The 22058-nt window shown below is 40.6% G+C and overlaps 1 protein-coding gene across 1 annotated transcript in view; it reads right to left on the bottom strand.

Annotated features, from left to right (window-relative positions):
• FGF9 (fibroblast growth factor 9) overlaps window positions 1–22058 on the bottom strand; it is a 33183-nt gene that overhangs the window by 5484 nt on the left and 5641 nt on the right. Inside the window, exon 2 of the mRNA XM_077155866.1 lies at window positions 17113–17216. Within this exon, the coding sequence (XP_077011981.1) occupies window positions 17113–17216 (104 nt within the window). The remainder of the gene's footprint in view (window positions 1–17112; window positions 17217–22058) is intronic.

Raw genomic sequence — 22058 nt, 5'->3', positions numbered from 1 at the left:
CATTGCAAAGCCACAGGTACATTTCAGTGCCTGTAATTATTACACAATTTCTATAAGGCCACTCGGACAAGCTCACATACCTTAAAATTTTAATTATTATTAAAAATTAAAGTCTATGTTACTTTATCATGTATATCCTTAAAATTAATTTCTTCCTCTTATTTGGGATTATGTCAATATATAATTTTTGTTCTAGATAGACATAGATGATAGATAGATGGACAGACACATAGATGATAGATTAGACAGATGGAAAAAAGATAGACAGATGATAGAGAAATGGAGAGAGAGGTAGAGTGGTGAGATTTACAGAATTAGTCTCTTGATGATCACACTTCAGCACCCAGTGATAAAATACTTAGTTGACGTAAATATATGCATATTACATCTTTTTACTCCAAAATTATTTTTATGAATTTAGAAATAAGTAAAAGGATTCAAGTTGGGACAGCAGAGGAAATATTAACCTGTATTCTTATACAAATGCAAAGAAGGAAAAAAAGTATCTGCCTTCAAGAAACCTATACACTTTAGACTTATACAACTCAGATGTTTTAAAACTCACCACATGTTTCCAATGCAGACAGTTTATAGAGTATTCCACTATAAAGTGATCAATTCTTGTTTTATTGTATTTCCATGTTTTAATTTCTTTTTTAGATTATTTAACTATAGCTGTTTATGGCATACCTATCTTTGAACTGTTGGGTTATATCACTGGGTTGAGGTGGAGAATGTGGATTTAATTCAAAAGTCTACTAAAGCCCATGCTTTGGAACAAAATCTGGTGAAGGTTAGCAACAATGGAAAACTCTTTTCATTTTATGTCATCAAATTCTGAGCAATGGGGAAAACTGAAATTAAAACATCAAAACTTTTACTAATCCTACTAAAACCAAAGTATGAGATAATAATGTGAAAATTATAGCACGCCCCAGAGAACATTTAGCCATGTCATAAGATGGCAAACTCAGGTGGACACCAATTTGAAATACTGGGAAATCTGAAAATATGTAATCCACATGGGCATTATGCCCAGCTTGATTCTATACCCATTAAAAGAAAAGAAATCAAAGTTGTTTCCAAATTTGGGACTGAATAATAGGTCTCATCGAAAATGTAGAGACTTACATCAAGTTGCTATTATAAAACATGATTTCCATGTCAATATATGTATGACGCAGCTTTAATGACACCACCCAAATGGGTGCTTTTATTCAACTCACTCAATGGGTTGCTTAAACTACTTGCATAAACTACTACAACACATAAATTCATGATCAGTGACTTAATTGTAGAGTTCCCGCACATTTTATAAGTTAATGACTTTGATGTAATCACTCATTCCCATATCTACTGTTTATTACAGTCATGGTATTTAAAACTCCCTTAACCACAATTACTCATACAGATGTCCTCTTCCTCATTAATAATCTAGCAGCAAAGCCTTAATGGGAGTTGTTGCATGGATGGGGGTGATTAAATATAATGACTAAAGGACCATTAATAAGAAGCCAGGTCTTTTAACTCCTGTCTCCTGGGAGAAGTCCCCAACCAGACAGAAAGCAACAAACACAGAGAGAATAGATGAGAGGGCACTATTTCTTATTTTATTAGGCGCTCCAATTCACACCCAACCCCCTTATGCCCTCACTATGCCTCACCTAGAGTGCCATTTTTCAAAACCTCTTTAAATAACCCACTATTCCAGATGACCCTGCTTTGGCACCATGCTTCTGTTTATCAGAATTATCACTGGAATTAGGAGAACTATTGAATCAGTTATGTCTGGTCAACATAAACAAAATGAAGAGAGTAGGTAGGCAATTATTCACTTTGTTTCCTCAAGATCGATAAATAGAAAATTAAGAATTCTAACATTCTCCCCACTTCTACCCCACCTGTAAAAAAAATCTTCTCTTAAGAAGCTGCTCAGTTGGATATTTAGGGACTCAAAGACTGGGGGTCATAATGTGATGTAGATACACACACACACGAGCACACACACACATACACACACGCATACACACACGCCCTTCCGTGCTCCACACTCACCAGCCATGTGACACCAGTTACACTGACCAGGACAAAGCTGATGACTGATACTGTAGGACAGACTGACCTCACTTTATTAATCAGAGCCCTTTCTTCGAAGTTGACTATAAAAATGAACATTTGTTTAGCAAATCATATTAGTTCTTTAACTTTCAATACATTTTCAGAGTTAAATTCCCACAGGAGAAAAATGTCTTGCTCAAGATGGAATTCAAATCTGAGAAGTTCAATATTCACATTAAGAAATATTTTTGTTTGTGTTAATGTGTAATCAATATATATATTTAATTCTTCCACAAACAAACCAAAGGGAAAAACCCATGTCTTCTATGATCTTAGAATGCCAGGTTCAAAAAAAAAAGCACCTGTACCACTTGTTAAAGTAGATTTTATTCTCTGATAAGAGTAGAACTGTCACTCAGTGACCACTTAGGATGCACACCAAAGACATCCAAAAGTTGAAAATATTTCACACTAAACGTTACTCTGTAAAAACTGAGAGCAGAATGCCCTTAAAGCCTCAGATTGACAATGGAGGAGAAACAGAAAGCTAAAAGGCTGAGAGGTGAAATTAAGGAAAGGCAAGGATTCACGAAAGGCACAATAGAGAAACAATTAGATCCAATTACTGTGTTTTTACAGTATCATCAGATATGGAGATGGGGAGATCGAAAAAGAAACAGGCACTCAAGATTTTCAATGATAGACAAAGAGGGTTAAATTCAGGACTTGGTTTATAAATAAAATTAGAAAAACTGGAGGATTTATAAATATAATGGGAGTATAAGCCCAAAGACAATGTTTGAAGGATTTAAAGGTCCACAGAACTAAATTCCAAAACAATGCCAATTTTCTAAAAATACCTGCACAGAATCTGGTAACTACCGGCGGTTTGATGAACATTCTTGGGACTCAGTTTCCTTATCTGTAAAATGAGGAAACTTGAGTAGGAGATTTCTAAAGTCCCTTTGAGACTAAGATTCTATTAGTTCTATCTTGGAAACACTAAAATGTGGAAAGCGGGATATTTTGGAAGGACATATTGAACAGGAAATGAAAAAAGAAACTGTAGTGAAGCTGGAAAATAGGGAGGGAAGTCAAATAAAATGTGCTGTATCAGTTGTCCCTTGCAATGGGTGCGGGAGTGGGGAAGCAACTCCAACACGGAGACTGAATTAATGCTTCCAGAAGCAGCCAAGAGCAAGAGATGGCTCTTCCAAGGAGGAGAAAAGGAGAGGAAGAAGAAAGCCAGTTTGGGCAAGGGGTCCCTCTTTGCTCCTGGGAGACCATAAGGATCTCATGCTCCTTGAGGGTGCCTTGCCCACTACCTCCTTTGCATTGGGGGGCCTGCCACAGTCCCCTTCTCAACCTTGACCTCAGTAAACATTGCTCTTTAATGCAATATCTGCCTACCAATAAACCCTACACCATGAACTTTCCTGAGAGAACTTAACTTGGAAGAAAAAGCAAACCCTGTAAGAAAACCAAAGCCAGCAATGCTAGAGAGTGCTTATATCTGAGGGGAAAGACGAACACGTACAAAAGCAGACCAAACACAACACCAAAGGGAAATAATATCAGAACTCCCTCAACAATTAATTGATGCTTCCTCATGACTCTCATCATGAGGAAAAAACCTCCAGCTTCTTCCCCCATCTTCACCCATCACTCACAGAGAAATCCTGAGTAAAACTGAAGGTGAGTGAAGTTGGTCTCTGGCATTCCCCATAACCCTTTGGTTCCCCAACTCCTAGTTACCAATGTATTCATGTCAGCCCCACATTTCTCTGGGACCAAACTTTCTCTCCTGTTTCAGTTTGCTAAAGCTGCCAGAATGCAATATACCAGAAATGGATTGGCTTTTACAAAGGGGATTTATTAGGTTTCAGATTTACAGCTTTAAGGCTATGAAAATGGCCCAATTAAGGCACCAACAAGAGGATACCTTCTCAGAGGAAAGGCAGCTTATACCCGGGGCTTATATGTCACAGGAGAAGGCACATGGCAGTATCTGCTGTCCTTCTCTCCTGGCTTCTGGCTTCAAACAGCTTTCTCTCCAAGCATCTGTGGGTTCTCACTTAGCTTCTCTGGGACAGGCTCTGGATTTCATCTCTTAGCTTAGCATCTCCAAACATCTGTGTCCTGGTTTCACCTCTTACCTCTCTGTTCAGCTCCCCAAGCATCTCCAAATGTCTGTGTCTATGCATTTGTTCTCTGTACCAGCTGGGAGCTCCTTCTCTCTATGTGAGATCCTTTAAGGACTCCAGTAAACTAATTAAGACCCACCCAGAATGGGCGGGGCTACAACTCCATGGAAATAATCTAATCAAAAGGTGGCACCCACAATTGGGCGGGCCAACTTCCATGGAAACAACCTAATCAAAAAATCCCACCCTATAATAGGTCTGCCCCCATAAGACCGGATTAGAATTAAAAGAATATGGTTTTTCTGGGGTACATAACAGTTTCAAATCCTCACTCTGGGATATATAAATTGGCCCTAACCTCTCTAGAAAATGACCTGTACTGCTTTCCCTTCCTCCTAGACTCTGTCTGATTCTTGCAGGACTTTTCTCTACGCTGACAGTCCACTTCTCATCCTAGATCAGGGCTAAAATGATCAGTGAATCATTCTATTTCTCCAAGACACCAAACTTCTACACTGACAGGGCCTTTTGACAAGCAATGCCTTGACCCTGATAAAATAATTCTAACAGGAGGTATTTCAGGTGCTCGGACTGCCCACTGAATTCACCAATAATCACACCAAATCCCTGCTAAAATAATTTCTCTAAGTGGGTAAAATAACAATGAGCTGGGTGGGCCGCGGTGGCTCAGCGGGCAAGAGTGCTTGCCTGCCGTGCCGGAGGACCCCGGTTCGATTCCCGGCCCCAGCCCATGTAAAAAACAAACAAACAAACAAAATATAATAAAACAAGAAAATGTTTAAAAATGTTTCCCTTTCTTCCTCCCTTCCTTCCTTCCATCCTTCCTTCCTTCTCTGTCTTTCCTTCCTTTCCTCCCTCTTTCTTAAAAAAAAAAAAATAAATAACAATGAGCTGCATATGAGAATAAAGTATGTAAAATTCATCCTAATAAATATGTCCCCATGGTTAATATTTAACAGTATCATTTGCAGGATGTTTGATCTGAAGGAAAATTTTAATTTTCAGAGACTATGTCATCAATCTTGATTTCAAAATCCAAACCTGCAAGAAGCAGCATTTAAGGGTATCTCACATAAAATAAGGTTATCAAAAGCTGCACCTGAACCACACTTCCATCACAAGCCTCATAAACCTACAGACAGAACTGAGAGAAGCAACAGTTACTGAGCAGTTTCTGAGAGCCAAGCTCTGAGCTCCTACCTGGCAGGTATTAGTGACCTGAACCCCTACAAGCCTCTGAAGGCTGCAGGGTGAGCCCTCTGGTAGAGCCACAGCTCAGAGGGTCCGAACAGGCTCTGCAAAGTTGCACCGTGAGTCGCTACCCAAGTCCTACGCTTCCACCACCCTGCTTTCACCTCCAAGTTCAACACTGAAAAATACAAGGGTAGACTGGAAACACAACGGATTGAAAATCAGCCTGAAAGCCAGAAAGGGAGAGGCAGAAAAAGAAGACAGGCCAAGCCAACGGATCCAGGTAGGAAATTATCTAAAACACAGCAATCCACGTGGAAAATTCTAGGAGGGAGAAAGAAAGGGAAAGAGGGAGGATGAAACGGAGGGAGGGGGACAAGCCGGGAAGGTAGAAAGAAACTGGGGACTGAGGGTGGACAGCAGATTATACAAGAATGTACAATGCAACAAGGCAGCTAATAAGGGCAAAAGTAACTCCACGCGACAGCAGATCAATCACATCATGCACCACGGGGAGAGCAATGTCTTTGGCATGACCTTGGCAGGTCTGTTCTTAGAAGACTGCATTAAGCTCTGGGCACCTCATTACAAAGAAGAAGCAAACTGCAATGAAGATTTCAATGAAGAATCACAAAAAGAGAGTTTAAGAAAGGAGAGGTCATTTATGCTAGGATTTAACCATTTATAGAGAGAAGGTGAGAAGTCAATCTTGTGGATATCCCTCCCCCTTAGCACCATGTCCTCTGCATCCTTGGGGCATTCCTGTACAGCAAGGGTGCCAGGAAAGCAGACTTCCCGCTCGGTCACCACGCCGCTGAGCCATACCAGGTCAGCAGGCTGACGGATGATGCTTTTGCACAAATACAAGTCAGTCCCTGGAGCAGGGAGAGGCAGGAGGGAGGAGGTGGTCAGGTGCTGCTGAAGCTGCAGGCTGCCCAGTAGCTCCCACCTTGCTCCAGTGGGGCTGGCTCTTTGCAGGAGGCTCAACGACACGTCCCGGGCTGGCTCACAGAACAGCACAGCAGCAGCAGCCCCTGAGGGTTAACCATGCCAAAAGAGGGCCCCTGCCTGCCCCAGCATCCTCTCCCAAAAAAAAATCAACAAAGAAGCCTCTGGAAGCACATGGAAGAAACAAAAGCAAAGGCAAGACTGAAGGACACCAGGATCAACTCACTCAGTACCCATCCAGCGGCTACCCAGTTTCCAAACCCCGCCACAGAGTTGCCTTCACATAGCTTTAGTCTCTGCAGAGAACACCTGCCACTTTGTCTCCATCCATCTCTGTGACTAGTCCTGACATTCTCTCCTACCCTTAGAATTAAGCTCCCTCCTCCGAGCTCCAGACCCTTTGGCCAATCCTCTACAACAGCATTTATCACACCAAGTTCTCATTCTTGGTTGACATGTCTGACTCCCCCAACAAAGGTGAAAGTTCTTCCTGAGACAATTCTAAGATTACCCCACAAGGGAAAGTACTGTTTGCACCTGTACCTGTAGCACCCACTAAAGCACGTGGCTGCATTGTCAGTGATCCATAAACATGTGCAGACTTTGGGAAGGAAAGCAAGAAGGCAAGCATGGCAAAGACAGTAAGGGAGGGTGAATGAATGGATGTATCAATGAGTGAGTGTGGGACAGTGTGGGAGTGAATGAGTATGTGAGAGAGTGAGTGGACACGTGAATTAGTATGCAAGTAAGTGAACTAGTGTGAGTGTGTTATGAGTGTAGGAGCAAGTGTGTCAGTGTGAGAGAGTGTGTAAGTGAGCATGTGAATGTGTAATGACAGGCTGAGCAACTGCAGAGCACTTCCAACATGAATCCCAATTCTGCATCATGCTGCTCAACAGTGTTAATCCAAAGGACTCAGAGAGAAGAATCTCTGGTTTGCTGACAACTAAAAAGAGAAGCAGGAAGCCCTGCAATTCAAAAACAATCTAAGAAACCGAGCTTCCTAGTTTGGAGGTAGTTCAGGACAGTGTCTGGTCTTACAATCCATTCCGAAAAAAGAGGCAACCCTGGAGAAGACAGTAACTGAGAGACAGCAGATCCCTGTGGCATCAAAGAAGCTAGAAGGTAGGTGAGGAGTCAGAAGCAGGGGGAGCTGGAGGCTGTGAGCCCACGCATGTGCTTTCCTAATGCTGCTTTCTGCTGGGTGCAAGGACAGTCCCCACTGTACAAACTAGCTGGATTCTTCATGCATGCAGCAAGGCTCAGGAGGAGGCAGGGCAGGGGTAAACCGGAAGGGTTCCACAAGTTCATTCAAACACCAAACACCGACCTTAAATTCAATAAAATAGGACCATGAGGACACACTACTGTTTTCAAACATTTAGAAAGGCTACTCTGTAACAAATTCAATTCAAAGTGTCAGTGAATTCACAGGAGTTTTTGTCAAAATGTATAATTTTCAGTTAAAAGACACTTTTTATCAAGAAGGGAGCCTTATGCCAGCTCCTCATACCAGAACCTTATATAGATATCAGGGACCACAGGATTGTAAATCAATTCTTGAAGCTCTCAGTATCTACTCATAGAGAGATGCTTATAAACCAGGGTTTGCCCAGTGTTCTTTGCTTACATAGAGAAAAAGAACCAGGTGATTGGGGATCCCACTGACAATGCGCTCATTCGTTTATTCATTCATTCAATATTAATAAATACCAACCACAAGCAAGGCACTGTTTTAAGGACTGGTGTGGTACAACAGAGAATGAAAGATATCGAGCCCCTGCCTCCATGGAGCTTATGCTCTACTGAAGTGTTCTATTGAAAACACTGAAAAACTGGGGTACAGTTGGTGTTCAGTACTGGTGTGACCCAGAGCCTCCCACAGCTGCTCCATCAAGTCTTCCTCAACACACTTCTGTGCCCGAGGCTGAGGCAGGGAGACTTGGCATGGAGGAGCATGAGTCGAGGCTGTTCTAGCTTGCTTGCTGCCAGAAGGCAATATATCAGAAATAGAATGGCTTCTAAGAGGGAAAATTTAATAAGTTGCTAGTTTACAGTTCTAAGGCCAAGAAAATGTCTCAATTAAAGCAAGTCTATAGAAATGTCCAATCTAAGGCATCCAGGGAAAGATACCTTGGTTCAAGAAGGCTGATGAAGTTCAGGGTTTCTTTCTCAAGTGGAAGGGCACATGGTGAACACAGTCACAGTTTCTTTCCTGTCTGGAAAGGCACATGGTGAACACAGTCAGGGTTCCTCTCATCCGGAAGGGCACATGGCGAGCATAGCGTCATCTGCTACTTTCTCTCCTGGCATCCTGCTTCATGAAGCTCCCCGGGAGGCATTTTCCTTCTTCATCTCCAAAGGTCACTGGCTGGTGGATTCTGCTTCTCGTGGTTATGTCGTTTGGAGAATGAATCAATCGCTCATTCTCCAAAATGTTTCCTCTTTTTTTTTTTTTTTTTTTTTTTTTAAAAATTTTCTTATTTTATTATATTTTGTTTGTTTGTTTGTTTTTTACATGGGCTGGGGCCGGGAATCGAACCGGGGTCCTCCGGCATAGCAGGCAAGCACTCTTGCCCGCTGAGCCACCGCGGCCCGCCCTGTTTCCTCTTTTATAGGACTCCAGAAATGCATCAAGACCCACCCAAATGGGTGGAGACATGTCGTCACCTAATCCAGCTTAACAACCACTCTTGCTTAAATCACACATCCAGGGAGATGATCTGATTAGTTTCAAACATACAGTATTGAACAGGGATTATTCTGCCTTTATGAAATGGGATTTAGATTAAAACATGGCTTTTCTAGGGGGACATACATCCTTTCAAACCAGCACAGAGGCCAAGGGTGGAAAGAGGCACTGAACCCCCACCCCCACCCCCGACCGCCTAACAGCTGGCACCCACCACTGGCAAGCTGGGCTCCTATTTCCGAGGCTGAGAAAAGACCCTTCCTGAGTGTAAGGCCCAGGGACAGAACTACCTATTCTCACCCCTCATCCGCCAGGCAGGGGAACTCGTACACTGTGCGGGTAATAATCAAAAATAAATCCTGGCCCCTAGAGCAAATGGTATAATTATAACAATATTGTTTCATCAATTGTTACAAAGGTACCACACGAATGCAAAATGCTAGTGATGGGGGAAACTGTGTGGGAGAGCCAGGGTGGGCGGGGTATGTGGGAACTCTGGAGGATTTTTTTCAGTAAGCCTAAAACTGCTCTAACCAAAAAAAGAGAAGAAGAGGCATTCCATTAGGAAGCTCCTTTCAAAAATATTCGCTCCCTGCAGGGAGAAAGACTTCACGCATTCTATCTAATGCAAATACAGATGATGTAATGTGTGTCAAGCACCAGACTAGGTGCTGCAGCTACAATGATGAGCTCACTAAATACCCGACCTCATGAAACAGGTAATGTAGTGGGGCTGCCAGACCAATGAAGCAAACAAACAACAAATAAATAATCCACCCTTTCCAAACCTCCCACCAATGTCCTCAAACTTCAGTCATACCAACCCGGCATGTGTTCAATATACCTTAGACAATCAGTAAACTTAGCTCCCTCACTAAAAATACACAGATAAATGCGAATAACACATATTTTTAAATGCGTTTCCAGTAACTAATGGTCATCAGTAGAGATGCTAAGGAAACAAGTGAATCACTAAATAAAAACAAGGCTAATAGAAAGAAAACATATGCTTCAAAATGATGTCTGCAAAATAAGAAATAAATGTTGCCCCAATATGCAGCTAGGTTCTTTTTTTTTAACTCCCAAAACATGCATAGTCACTCTTAATATGCAGGTTGAACAAGATTCACTAATTTACTAAAGTATACTAGAAAAAATACTAAAGGTGGACTTAGGATACCTAAGGTCAAATCCTGAGTTACCATTAACTAGCTCTGTGGCCTTGTATGAGTCACTAAAATCTCACTCTCCTCATCTGGAAAATGGATTGTTGGAATTAAATCAAATAACACCATTGAAGATACTAGCCTGGGGTGCTGTCTTCTCAATCACCAAAGAACTATTGTTTAATTCTTTGAAAAGTGGCAATGCACAGGTGCAATATAAGGCAACACTCTAGAAACCAAATGTCAATTTAAAACCACCATTCCCAAAGCATACTAAAAAATGATCTTTTTGTTTTCTTTATATGAACTGCGTTCTTTGGAGACTCCATAAATAAGCCACGTCTGAACATTTACCATCAAAGAAATGTGAACTGACACAATACAATAACAAGATGTGAAGCCTAGGGTACCTTGGTGTCTGGTATGGTATCCTGTTCCACAGATCCGCATGGTTATTCCACTTGTTCAAAAGGTGCTCAGAACACCTAAAACGGAGACAAGAAGTCTCCAGGAGTTGCCAGGGTAGAGTCCCTTCCCCCCAAAACCACTGCCTCTCCTTCCTGGGCTTTCACAGCTATCATGTTTTTCCACATGGGCACCTGCAGATTCTCGGGAGACAAAGGACATCATCTGGAAGGTGACATATCCTCTCCAAGAGTGTTTTAGCTCTATATTTTCATTTCAGTGAAAGATTAAAGGAACCACGTGAAGCATATTCTGGGTCATGGAGAAAAGCACTCTATAACTCTATAAATGCCACCCAAGAATGCATTCGGGCTCAAAGTGACTTTCAGGGCTAAGTATAAGTAGCACTACCTTGACCATAGCAGGATACTAGGAAAAGCCAAAGACATACATAGTAGGTAAGTGATAAGTCTGAGATGAGTGAGGGCCAAGTGGCATCATTTGGTCCCATGGTAATTCAAATAGGGAGGAGTAGTAGGTGAGTCATCACAGGGTCCTCTAAAGAATGGCAGGCTGGGCTCCAGCCAACCCTTATTTCCAGGGAAGTGGCAATTTAGTTTCAGTCAGACAACATCATCCTTCACATTATGCCAATTATATTCATTTGGATAATACTGAGTTTATACTTTAGTCTGAATTTTAATATAAATATGTTATGAATTATAGTTGCACAAGAAGTAGCATTCTATAAGGAGTTTATATCCAGCTGTATGTTTGTACACATTTAAATAACATAATCAAAGGAATATAAGGGGTCTGAGATACTTTATTTTTCCCTCTAAAAGGTGTTGACGTATTACTCAATTCTGGGACAAGTGGATCTACAGAAGGTTCCTCTCACCTACTCATGCAAGGAGTTTCTGTGGCTCACACATCTCTACCCAGGAGAGAAATGTGCCTCAACCAATGTATTTATTAAAAGAAAGCTTAAGTGATTGGAAACACAGTCAAAATAGCCATCAGATCTTGGCTGTTGATTATACAGATTCACATAAACCATGTGCCCAACTGTCTCCCCGGAAATATAACAACCAAATCTACTAGCAAACCCCTGTTTTAACAAGCATCTCTGTCAGTATGATGATAGGGTTCCAAAGCACTGGATAAGAGCTAGAAGAACTAGGTTTGAGTCTTCACACTGCCATTTATGAGTTCCATGCCTTCGGGCAAGTCACTCAACCTCTCTAGTTCTCAGGTTTGGTAGCTAAATGATATGACTCTTGTGGAAACATCTGGACTCTATAAATTGACACCTACATTTTAGGTAGTACTTTCACTGTATGATATAAAACATGGCAAGACTGCACATATTGGGCTCATGATGGGTTGAAGAACTGGGTCAACATGCATTTACGATGTGCCAACTCATGCTGAGCCTTTAAGAAACAGAAAGGTTATAAAGCCAGAGACTCTGACCCAAAAAAAAACATAATCCAGTGGGAAAGACCAACACAAAATAAAATTCTGGGGAGAAAAAGTGCGATAAAAGGGATGCAAACCAGAAACACTAGCAATTTCCAAACTGCATGACATCTTTTTGCATTACTTTTCAGATTCTATCGCTATGCTTTTTTATATCACTCCAATTTTACTAACTCTAAATAAATAAAACCTTTTTAACAAAAAGGTCAGATACCTTTCATTAAACACAGACTTCTTGAAGGAGATTAATTTTTTGTAGCATTCTTTTTTAATGAGACATTTATTGGGATCAATTGTCTTGTTAGTACCCAGATAATTTAGATTAAGACCCTAAAAGTAACTATCTGAACCCTAACTCTGGTCTCTCTATTAAGAACAAAAGTGATGAATGTAAGTTAATACTCTAATCCTCTGGCCGTCTGTGTGCACACAATTTAGAGAGGGTTTAGAAAACCCGCAAAGTAATCTAATCTTCACATTTGAAGGGTTATGTGCCCTAGCTTGCCTTCTTTCCTTTTCTGAGACTCCTATTCATTCCTCAAGACCCAGTTCAAATGTTACCAACCAGGTTCCCAAGCGGTGAGTTGATAAACATTAACTTCTCTAGGCCACCAAGATATTTGTGTATTTCTATAGCGCATTTCACGTTGTCCTGAATTATTCATATTTCCCTTACCAGACTTTGTGATATTTGTTTCATTGTTATACATTTAGCACAGTCCCAGGTATATAGGAGGTATAAATGTCTATAGAATGAATGAATGAGCAAATGAATGAATTAGCACATGAATACAATAATCAAATGCCACCTCAGAGTTAGAATTATTCAGGCTTTCTTCTAACAGTCAAATTGTGATACAAATTAACAATATAATTTTTCCTATTTCCAAATTCTAATGGGCAATCAGAATGCTATACATATTCTTAAGAAGTATTAGCCATCACCTCTGGCCTCTTAGATCTACTCTCAAGGTACACTTGGAGAAGAAAATGGATGTAATTAATCCAAAATATCAAAATGCATTTTGTAATGAATTTCTATCACACTTACATATTAAATTACTTTATTAAAGTAACTGCAGTTTCCCCCAAACCCTTATTTACCTGTCTCATAATGCGAGCAGTTTTTTCAAGGTTCTTCTAAACATTTAGAAATAAAACTTGTCCACTCTAGTTTACTGTGCTTTACACAACTTCAGCCCAGGTAAAGCTTCTTTGAGCTGCCGTTTTTAGGGTATTTCATAGTATAATCACTGCCTGCTTCTTTTCTTTCCTCCTCTCAATTTCATCACAATGAAAATCAGATATGCTGGTGCCTTTTCAGTACAGTGCCAACCCTCAACCAAATGGAAATTGTGAGATTCCCACCACTGAGATGTAAGCATCCTCTCACCATCATTCCCCACCTCACCTGCACTGGGTACAGACCTGAGGGAAAAGAAACCTGGCTGCCCAGGGAGCTTTCCTCCCAGCTCTATGCATCAGAGGCAGAAAGGTCTGGCTGCAGAAATGCTTTGTGTGCACAGAGAACATCATGGGTTAGGCAGAGAAAACTCAACAGTGAAGCCTGAAATATCCAAAAGATAGAATTCTTGAGCAGGGAGTGGGGAAAAAACACTCAGTTGTCTAACTTGAGCTCTTCATTTACAGATAAGGAAAATGAGGACCCTTGCCTAGTTAGCAGCAGAGGTAGGAGAGCTCAAGTCTCCTGACTCCTGTTCCCATGCTCTTTCCACTACACTATCTTTTTCTCCAGCCTCAGCCATATCCCCCTTGGGCCAAATGCACCAGGGACAATCTATACACAGTCCAATTAAGCATGGGAATGGAAGACAGCGATTCTTCCTTCAAGTAGAAGCCTAAATATTCACTGGCCATACAAGCAGGGATGCCTGGAGATCCACATCTACATATTTAATGAAGGAGAGAAACAAAGCGCAATCTTTAATTCATTTCAGTCCAGTGAAAATGCAAATCCCATTGTCATGCATTAGGCCACATTTTTTAAACTATTTGGTCCATGCCCTTTAGCTAAATTATGGGAAACAGAAATACAATTGACCACACTAAAACCCATCACACTGTGACTTGTGGGATAATGGAAATATTATCAAAGTATTACCAGGGACCAAAGGAAAACATGAGGGACACTGACTAGAAAAATTAGGTTTAGAGTTCAAGTTTGATGAAGGCTTTTCAGAAGAGGCAATATTTTCATAGAATCTTAGAGTGCTGCTTCATCAGGTAGGGAAAAGAAGAGAAAAGCATTCCAGAGAGAGGGACTAACTTGACCCCATGTACAAACCAGACTGCATGACATGTTTGGAGAATAGCAAATAGACTGACTCAAATTACACAAGGAAAGAGTCACAAGAGACAACACCAGTAGAGTAGATTCGGGCAGAATACTGAATGCCACGCTCAAGAATGTGGACGTTTTCCTTCAAAAGCTTCTCTTTGAAAGGATATGAATCAAAGAGTGACACTCATATCTGGGTTCCAAAAGATAATTCTGCCATCAGTGTGGAGAATGGATTGGCGATGGGGGAAACTGGATGCAGAGAAGAAGCTTGAGATATTTTTCCACAAGGAAATCACAGTATGGAAAAGGGGACCTTGTCATACTTTCCTCAAGGCAATGCCCAAGCCTGCTACCCTTAACCTCAGGTCTGCATTTCCCAAGCAGAAAAAGCAGAGAGGCTTTTCTGCTTTTTCTTGGATTCTCCCCTTGGCCTTGCAGGATTCTGAGAGTGGGATGGGCAGGTAGTTGCGTGGCCACCAGGTAACGGAGGTGAGAAGTCCAATCCTAACCCCACATTCTGTGTGTGCTAAAAAAGCCCTAAACAGGAAACAGACCAAGATGGCGCTGTCCACCTTTACGCAGCCTTGCCACGATGTCGCCAACTAACTCTGCACCTGGCATCAAGGTGCCAACAGGGGGAGAGAGGTGCAGGAAGCAGCCACACCAGAGGAAGAGAGTAGCAGGGAAGCCACGGAAATCACCCCCATGGGGAGTCAAGGCTCAGCGGGGACACAACTGTAGAGGTCATTTTGCTGAACGCAAAGTTAGATCTGCTCTCTTTTTCAACCAAAAACTCTCAGAGGTCTTTATCACGCCAGTGATTGCATCTGATAGACTGTGCTTGCCAAAGTGGCACATCCAAAGGAAGGATAACTAGTTTGGCCTCTGTTTGTGCTTATTCATTAATCGCAATCGTTTTGAATTTTTACACTGATGCAAGTTTTGTAAAATAATATCTTTGACCTGCATTTTAGATATACAAGTTCTAAATAATTAAATAATTAGATATGCAAGTTCTAAATAATTAAATATGTGTATGTGGAGAGCCATACTCAAAAAACAATTTTTTTTTGGTAGGAATATGCTATCAAAATGTTTGGAGACCATGATGATAACCAGTTAGTTCCACCTACTTTAGGTTAGAATTTCAGTTCTCCACACAAAAAAGAATTTTGTAGAGTTCAACTGTGATCCAATTAACCAAATCCACATTGCAGACCTAAAACTGAAAAACACTGGAGTTGCGACAAAAAGAGAGCATCACTTTATAGTTTCAAAATTTAAAAGCCTCCTCCATCTTCCATCTTTCCACTTCATCCTTCTTCGCATTTGAAACTGTTGACAGAGCTCACTTAGAAAGCAAACTTTGTCTAGACCAAGAACCGCTTTTAAAAAACTAAACTCAATCCTACGCTTCAAAACAAATTTTAAAACAACCTTTGCTTTCAAGGATGTACTTTTCTTAGAAGACTTCAATATCTAATTAAACTAATTAACCTATAGTTTAAAATTTTACCAAGGCAGAAGAATCATATTTATATCATTAAAAATGGTTATATACAAATTACACTGGCAATAATTTACTATCACTTGAACTTTTTGAGTAAGACATTGGCAGTCCTTTCAGTCCTTCATACCTATTTTTACTAACAGAGAGATAGAACCAGAGTATACCAGGGGAAGAAATTGCTGATTCTACATGAAAATGCCCTTCATTTCTGTCAGCTGAGGACTCCAGAAATATTCCCATTCCATACTTCTTTTTATTTTCAACATTTTGGAGGCTGTAAGAAAGTTCTTATATTTCAGGTAATGCAGATTAAATTCTCATTTGACCAGCAATAATTGCAATGAAAAACTAAAGGTTAGTTTGACTATAAGTTTTAATGTTGAAAACCCAATTTAGTATGTCAAAAACTAATAATCTAATATTCATATTCATATATTTGGCAAAAGTGTAAGTTCCTATCATATATCATACACTGAGTTTTAGTTAGTAAAGAGATATGAAATGCAAAGTCAGCTCTCTCCCATAACTGTAGAAGTTACACGGGGGGCAGGACTTTGCCCATTCACTGCTGTATCCCCCCAACTAAAAGAGCAGCTGGTATCTGGTAGTTAAAAGGCATACTTCTTGACTGCCTTCCACAAGGAGCCTACAAACCAGTAGAGATGGAAAGTAAGAGAGGGGGGGATAAAAGAAACTCAAAATTCTTGCAAATAATTGCAATACTCCTCACATACAAGAATATCTGACCACAATTTCCATCTCCTTTCCCTCTCCACATAATGAAATTTTATGTAGCTTAAAGAGAGGGTTTAAACTCACTGCATGGTCTATTTCTAATTTTAATTACCATGCTTGGCAAAGCTTGGGAAAAGATAATTTCAACTCATTTCAAAAATAACTCCCATTCAATACAAGATGGGATTTTTCACACTTGCCAATTTTTTATTTAGTTGATAATGAAGATGGTTTGGCATACAGATAAAGTATTTTCTTATAAACTTGGGTCTAGTGGAGATGCAGAGCCAATATCTATTTAATAAAAATGAAATGGTTTTCTTTCAAAAAGTAAAGGCTTAAGTTCTTTTTTCCAAACAGACTCATTTTAATTTCTAGCTATTTTTAATCCAGGGAAAATGCAGTCCAAACTAAATGTGGGACAAAAAAGTGGGCAGTCTCTCTCCCAGAATACTTACTGATCCGTACAGCTCCCCCTTCTCGTTCATGCCGAGGTAGAGTCCACTGTCCACACCTCGAATGCTGACGAGGCCCACTGCTATACTGATAAATTCCAGAATGCCTGGGAAACAACAAACACCAGAGGACAAGTCAAAGCACAGCCCATTCCCTTAGACGCTCAGCATCGTAAGTAGTTTGTGAGAGAACATTGCACCCACCTCCGGACTTTGACAATCTCACACTCAAGAACTGTCTTCTATTTTAAAGCCACTGCCTACAAGAATTGACTTTTAACCCAATCTTATAATAATGATATGAGACTCATCGACATGATGACTTACATAGCAAGAAGGTAGCACAGTATTGTGAATGCAGTTAATACCACTGAACTGCATACTTGGAAGTGGCCAAAATGAGAAATTTTGTTTTGCATATATTTTGCCACGATGGTTTTTTTCTTTTACAAAGCTAGGTTCTATGTAGATATTAATTATGCTAAAGACAAACCAATAAACATATTTTATTTAGCCTAGAAGAGTTTCATTTAAGAGAAAGAACAACTTCTCCCAGTTTATAAATGTGAAACTAACTAGTTGTGTATGGCCAAACATCAGTACAAAAACTCTATCCAGAGAATTGTTTTCTGTCTCTCAAAGAGCATGACGTACTAACTAAAACCTTGCTTGGTTATAAAGAAAGTGATCCAGCCCTCTATTGCATAAATTTACTGAGCTCTACCTGGAAACTTACATACATCCTACATATTTCTGCTTAAAGAAAGTAATGATTTTTTCTATACCAATCTAAACCTCAAACTAATTGTTAAGCAATAAGGATAGCATAATATTCTGGGGGACAATACTGGTTCCAAAAATGCTCTTGATTTACAACAGGCATGAAATAACTATATCACAAAACCAAATCAAAACAGTGACCACCTTTTATTTCCTTCTCTCTTTTTGCTTACCTCAGCAAGAATAACACCTCAGCTAGGCATAAATCCAGAATTTTATGGCCACACAACAGCTTCAACTTCTCTAATTATATTGTTTTTAAATGATCGCCCCACAATATATTTAAAATAATGCTAATATTACTTGTGCTCAGCCATGTTCTCATTTTTTTGTTATAAAGTGCTACACATTGCATAACACTTGCATTGACACACAGCTAATAGTGAGTTCTCATTTTTAAAATATCTTCAAATATTTTTTAAAATTTACTTACATTTAAGAGTTTAGAAAAAAAGAAGGGTAACACTGCTATAGTCAGTCTCATGTGACTAATAAAAAAGTACTCACTTGGATTTTTAAACAATTAATTTTGCAACTCTCACAAAATAGACTTGCAGCAATCAATAGAAAACATGAACTACATAAATCTAATAAAGCAAAGGATTAAACGCAAGAGAAAACTCTGCTCCAAGGTTACATAGAAAGAAGATACATTTCTTTTAAAAGAGCATTCCTAATTCTTTTATAAATACAAAATGCAGCAAATATGCTTACAGTTTACCAAATATTTATCTAGACCTGCAGACCTCATTATTTTAATAGTATGTGAAATACTGTATGGAAAAAAATTACGGAGAAATTACAACATATGTTTTAGATCTGATAATCTATGAATACATCACAAAAGATAGAGCTCAAACAAGCCAGTGTATTACTAGCCTTCCCTACTTCACAAAGCAAATGGAAGGATAAATTAAGCAATATTTCTATGTGATTCAGCTCACACGAAATGCATTTCCTTTTTGACATAATCATTTTACACCATTGTATTATTTCTAATTCTTACAATCCCAAATAATCGAAATTGGTATTATTTCTTAGCCATCTGAAAAAGCACCATAGTATGGGTCATAGTTACCCTGAAAATAGCGTAAGAGTTGGTTACTGTCCAACTTTCATTATAAAATGAAGTGCAGGAAACATTTTCACCCCTTTGAGGTCTGAACAATTTAATTTGCCAGGTCAATGGGGAAAGGTTAAACCATAAAACTAAAAGCTCTTTGCATCCTCTTTCCATTTTGCCTAAGCAGTAGAAATGGAGAACCAACAGTGAGCCTTAGCCAAGGCTGCCCAGAAGCTACATGATTTCACAAAACCATGTGTCTGGTCTGCTCATCAGGAAAAATAATAACAGTAACAGCTAGGATTACTTGAGCTTGTAGCCTGCACCAACTCTAGACACGAAAGCATCTTAATCTCTACTTTACAAAGGGGGACATTGAGGTTTGAGGTTGAATAATTTGCCCCCAAGCAATCTGGCTCTGAAGCCTTCATTCCTAACTCTTACACACATCTACCAAATTGGTTTTCCGCTCCCCCCACTCCACCACCACCCCAACTTGGAACTCCTTAGTGTAGCTATGATTTCTCTACCAGTTTCATATAGTTATGCCCTTCCAAGGGACTAGAAGGTGGTAACTAAATCAGACTCCACAGCTCCAGTGGGCAGCCCTGAAAGCAGCAGAGGGAATGAAGGACAGGTGAGCTCCTGGGACTGTGCCCTTTCCACAGGTGCAGCAGGTGCTCACAAAGGCTGACCATTGCTCCCCATTATACAGAACTTGGGAAGGTGGACATACCCCCATCTACGCTATCTGCTCAAAGCATTTACGTATGCATAGCAGATAGCTATTTCTGTTAAAGAATGTAAGTTCTGAAATCAACTCAGTAATAAATATCTATGACAATAACTCAGGATTCCTTAACATCCAATCATAAAAGAAAGGGTTTATTATTCTGAAATATGACTGTCTGCTGGAATTAACAAGGAGAAACCTTCAGTCGGCTATGCAAATGTATCTTAGAGTAACCACTAAAGAGCATCTAAACACTGGAGACAAAAAGATGTACATGAGCCAAGTTATGTTCCATTCAAGTTAACTTCACACCAGGCTCAACTCCCAGTGCAGCCCAGCAAATGCTCCTGCGTGCTAGAAACCAGAATCTTCTGGATCGCCACAGTTGTGACTAATTCTCAATGTTTTCATTAAAGGTGGTTTTATCTGCAAGTTCAGAAAATAACTGCTAACGCTATTTATTCGAAAAAGGGGGAAGCTTTCTTGGGCCTCATTCCCACATCCTTTGCACTGGATGTGACATTCTGCCTTGAGCAGCATCTGGAGAGGTCAAAGAGACGCACAAGGCGCCTAACTCCTCTCCCTGCAGTGGTGTGAGAAAACGGGCTTTACTGGAAGCTGAGTTTCAACTACTAAATCATCCCTATTCCAACCCTACCCCCAGATCCCACCCACCAAGAAAGACATCCCAGCAGGGACAGGTGGAACCAAGGGTGGGTCAAGGGTTTTCCCTGCCAGAAAAATGCACAGTGGGTTGGAGAGGGGCACAACTCATCCAGCAGCTTCAAGTTCCCAAGGATTAATTTAAAAAATTAGCATTACTACTTTGGTCAGCCAGAGGGAGTAACAAAAAAACAATTAAGATATGTTGTATGATGTTCAAAAATAGGACAGTTAAGGCAGGTGAAATTCCTCAGCTCCTTTCCCAACACTTAAAGAAGTTAATTTACTTTATGAGAATTAAATGAGTTTGTTTAGAGTATTTGGCACCATGGTTGAAAAATTGAAAGGGCTCAAAATATTGCAGCTGTTGGTATCATCATCATCATCATCACTGTTATATTTGGACCTGAAAGCATTAAGCTATCTATCTCACTTCTTCTTCTGGCATTGACAAGATAGCTGCAATTCACATGCCCTTATGTAGTCATTCAACAAATCCTTACTGAATAACCACTCCAAGCCCAGCACAATGCCCATTTGTCCAGTATATGAAGATGAGTAAACTATGGTCTGGGCCCTGGACCCTCAAGGAGCTCACCATCTAATGGAGGTAAGGACGAAAAAGCAGATACATCTAATACCAATGTGGTAACACAGTGAGAGGGAGATGGACAGGGTTTGGTCCGTGTCCAAAGATGGGCAGCTCATTCACAGTTGAGGAGAGTTCAAGGAGTCTTCCTGTAGGAAGAAATATGGGAGAAAAGTCTCCCAGGAGCTATCCCAGCAGTGGAAATTCTGTCACCTCATATTACCCTCCATACCTCTGTACCTCCTTAAAAAGACAGATCTCAAAAGAACAGCCCAGACTTTTCTGAGGTCACCTCAGTGGTCGAGGGCGAGAAGAACGCCCAAATGTCTGAGTCACAGGCATTCCATCATGCGTGGACCGAGCCAGCGCTGTGAGGTCAGAGAGACCTGGCAAGCTGGTTACGTTCCCACCCCTGACCCATCAGGAAAGCCTTCACCTTGAGGTACCATCCTATCACCACAAACTAAATAACCTCAGCCAGGTCAGTTATCCTCTCTCTCTGGACCCGAGCCTGTGCCAAGTATGTGCTTCCGAGTGTACTAACTTAAGCACAACCCACCACCCCTGTTATTTTCTTTTACATGAGTGTGTGGAACAGGGGCTGAACTCTACCATAGCCCAGGAAAAGGCTTTGTGTACAAACTTTCAAATGTGTACTGATCAAAGGGAGAGAGATGGGAAAGAAAGGAGAGTGAAGGGAAGGAAGGAAATGGTGGGGCTTGTGCCAAAAATGAAAGCTGGGGACTTCATCATGCTTGTGGCAGCCTCTCCTTTCTCTTAGGCGGACACAATCTAATCATCCTCTACTCCAAAAGGCACTGTAATGGGTGATGACGGCCAGGCGTGGGAAGCACAGAGTCTATGACTCACGCCATTCCTGTCTTCTCCTCCATAGCACAAAACAGTTCTGTCCGAGAACATCAGCACTAATCCCACAAGGTCTGATGAAGTCCAAGATGGTGTTTGATGAAGTCCGAGATGGTCCCCAGTTCATAAAAGACCAGGTCCATCTTGGGGGGACTTCTGGTAAATGGCCACACAACCCTTCCTCTAGGAATCCGCCCCAGAGCTCATCTGGCTTCCCTGGATCTGCTCAAAATGACCCTTAACCCAAAGCTGGC

This window comes from Tamandua tetradactyla, chromosome 4 (assembly GCF_023851605.1).
Source record: "Tamandua tetradactyla isolate mTamTet1 chromosome 4, mTamTet1.pri, whole genome shotgun sequence".
NCBI classification, from domain to species: Eukaryota; Metazoa; Chordata; class Mammalia; order Pilosa; family Myrmecophagidae; genus Tamandua; species Tamandua tetradactyla.
The sequence above is the reverse complement of the archived record's forward strand: the minus strand, read 5'-3'. Positions and strand labels throughout refer to the sequence as shown.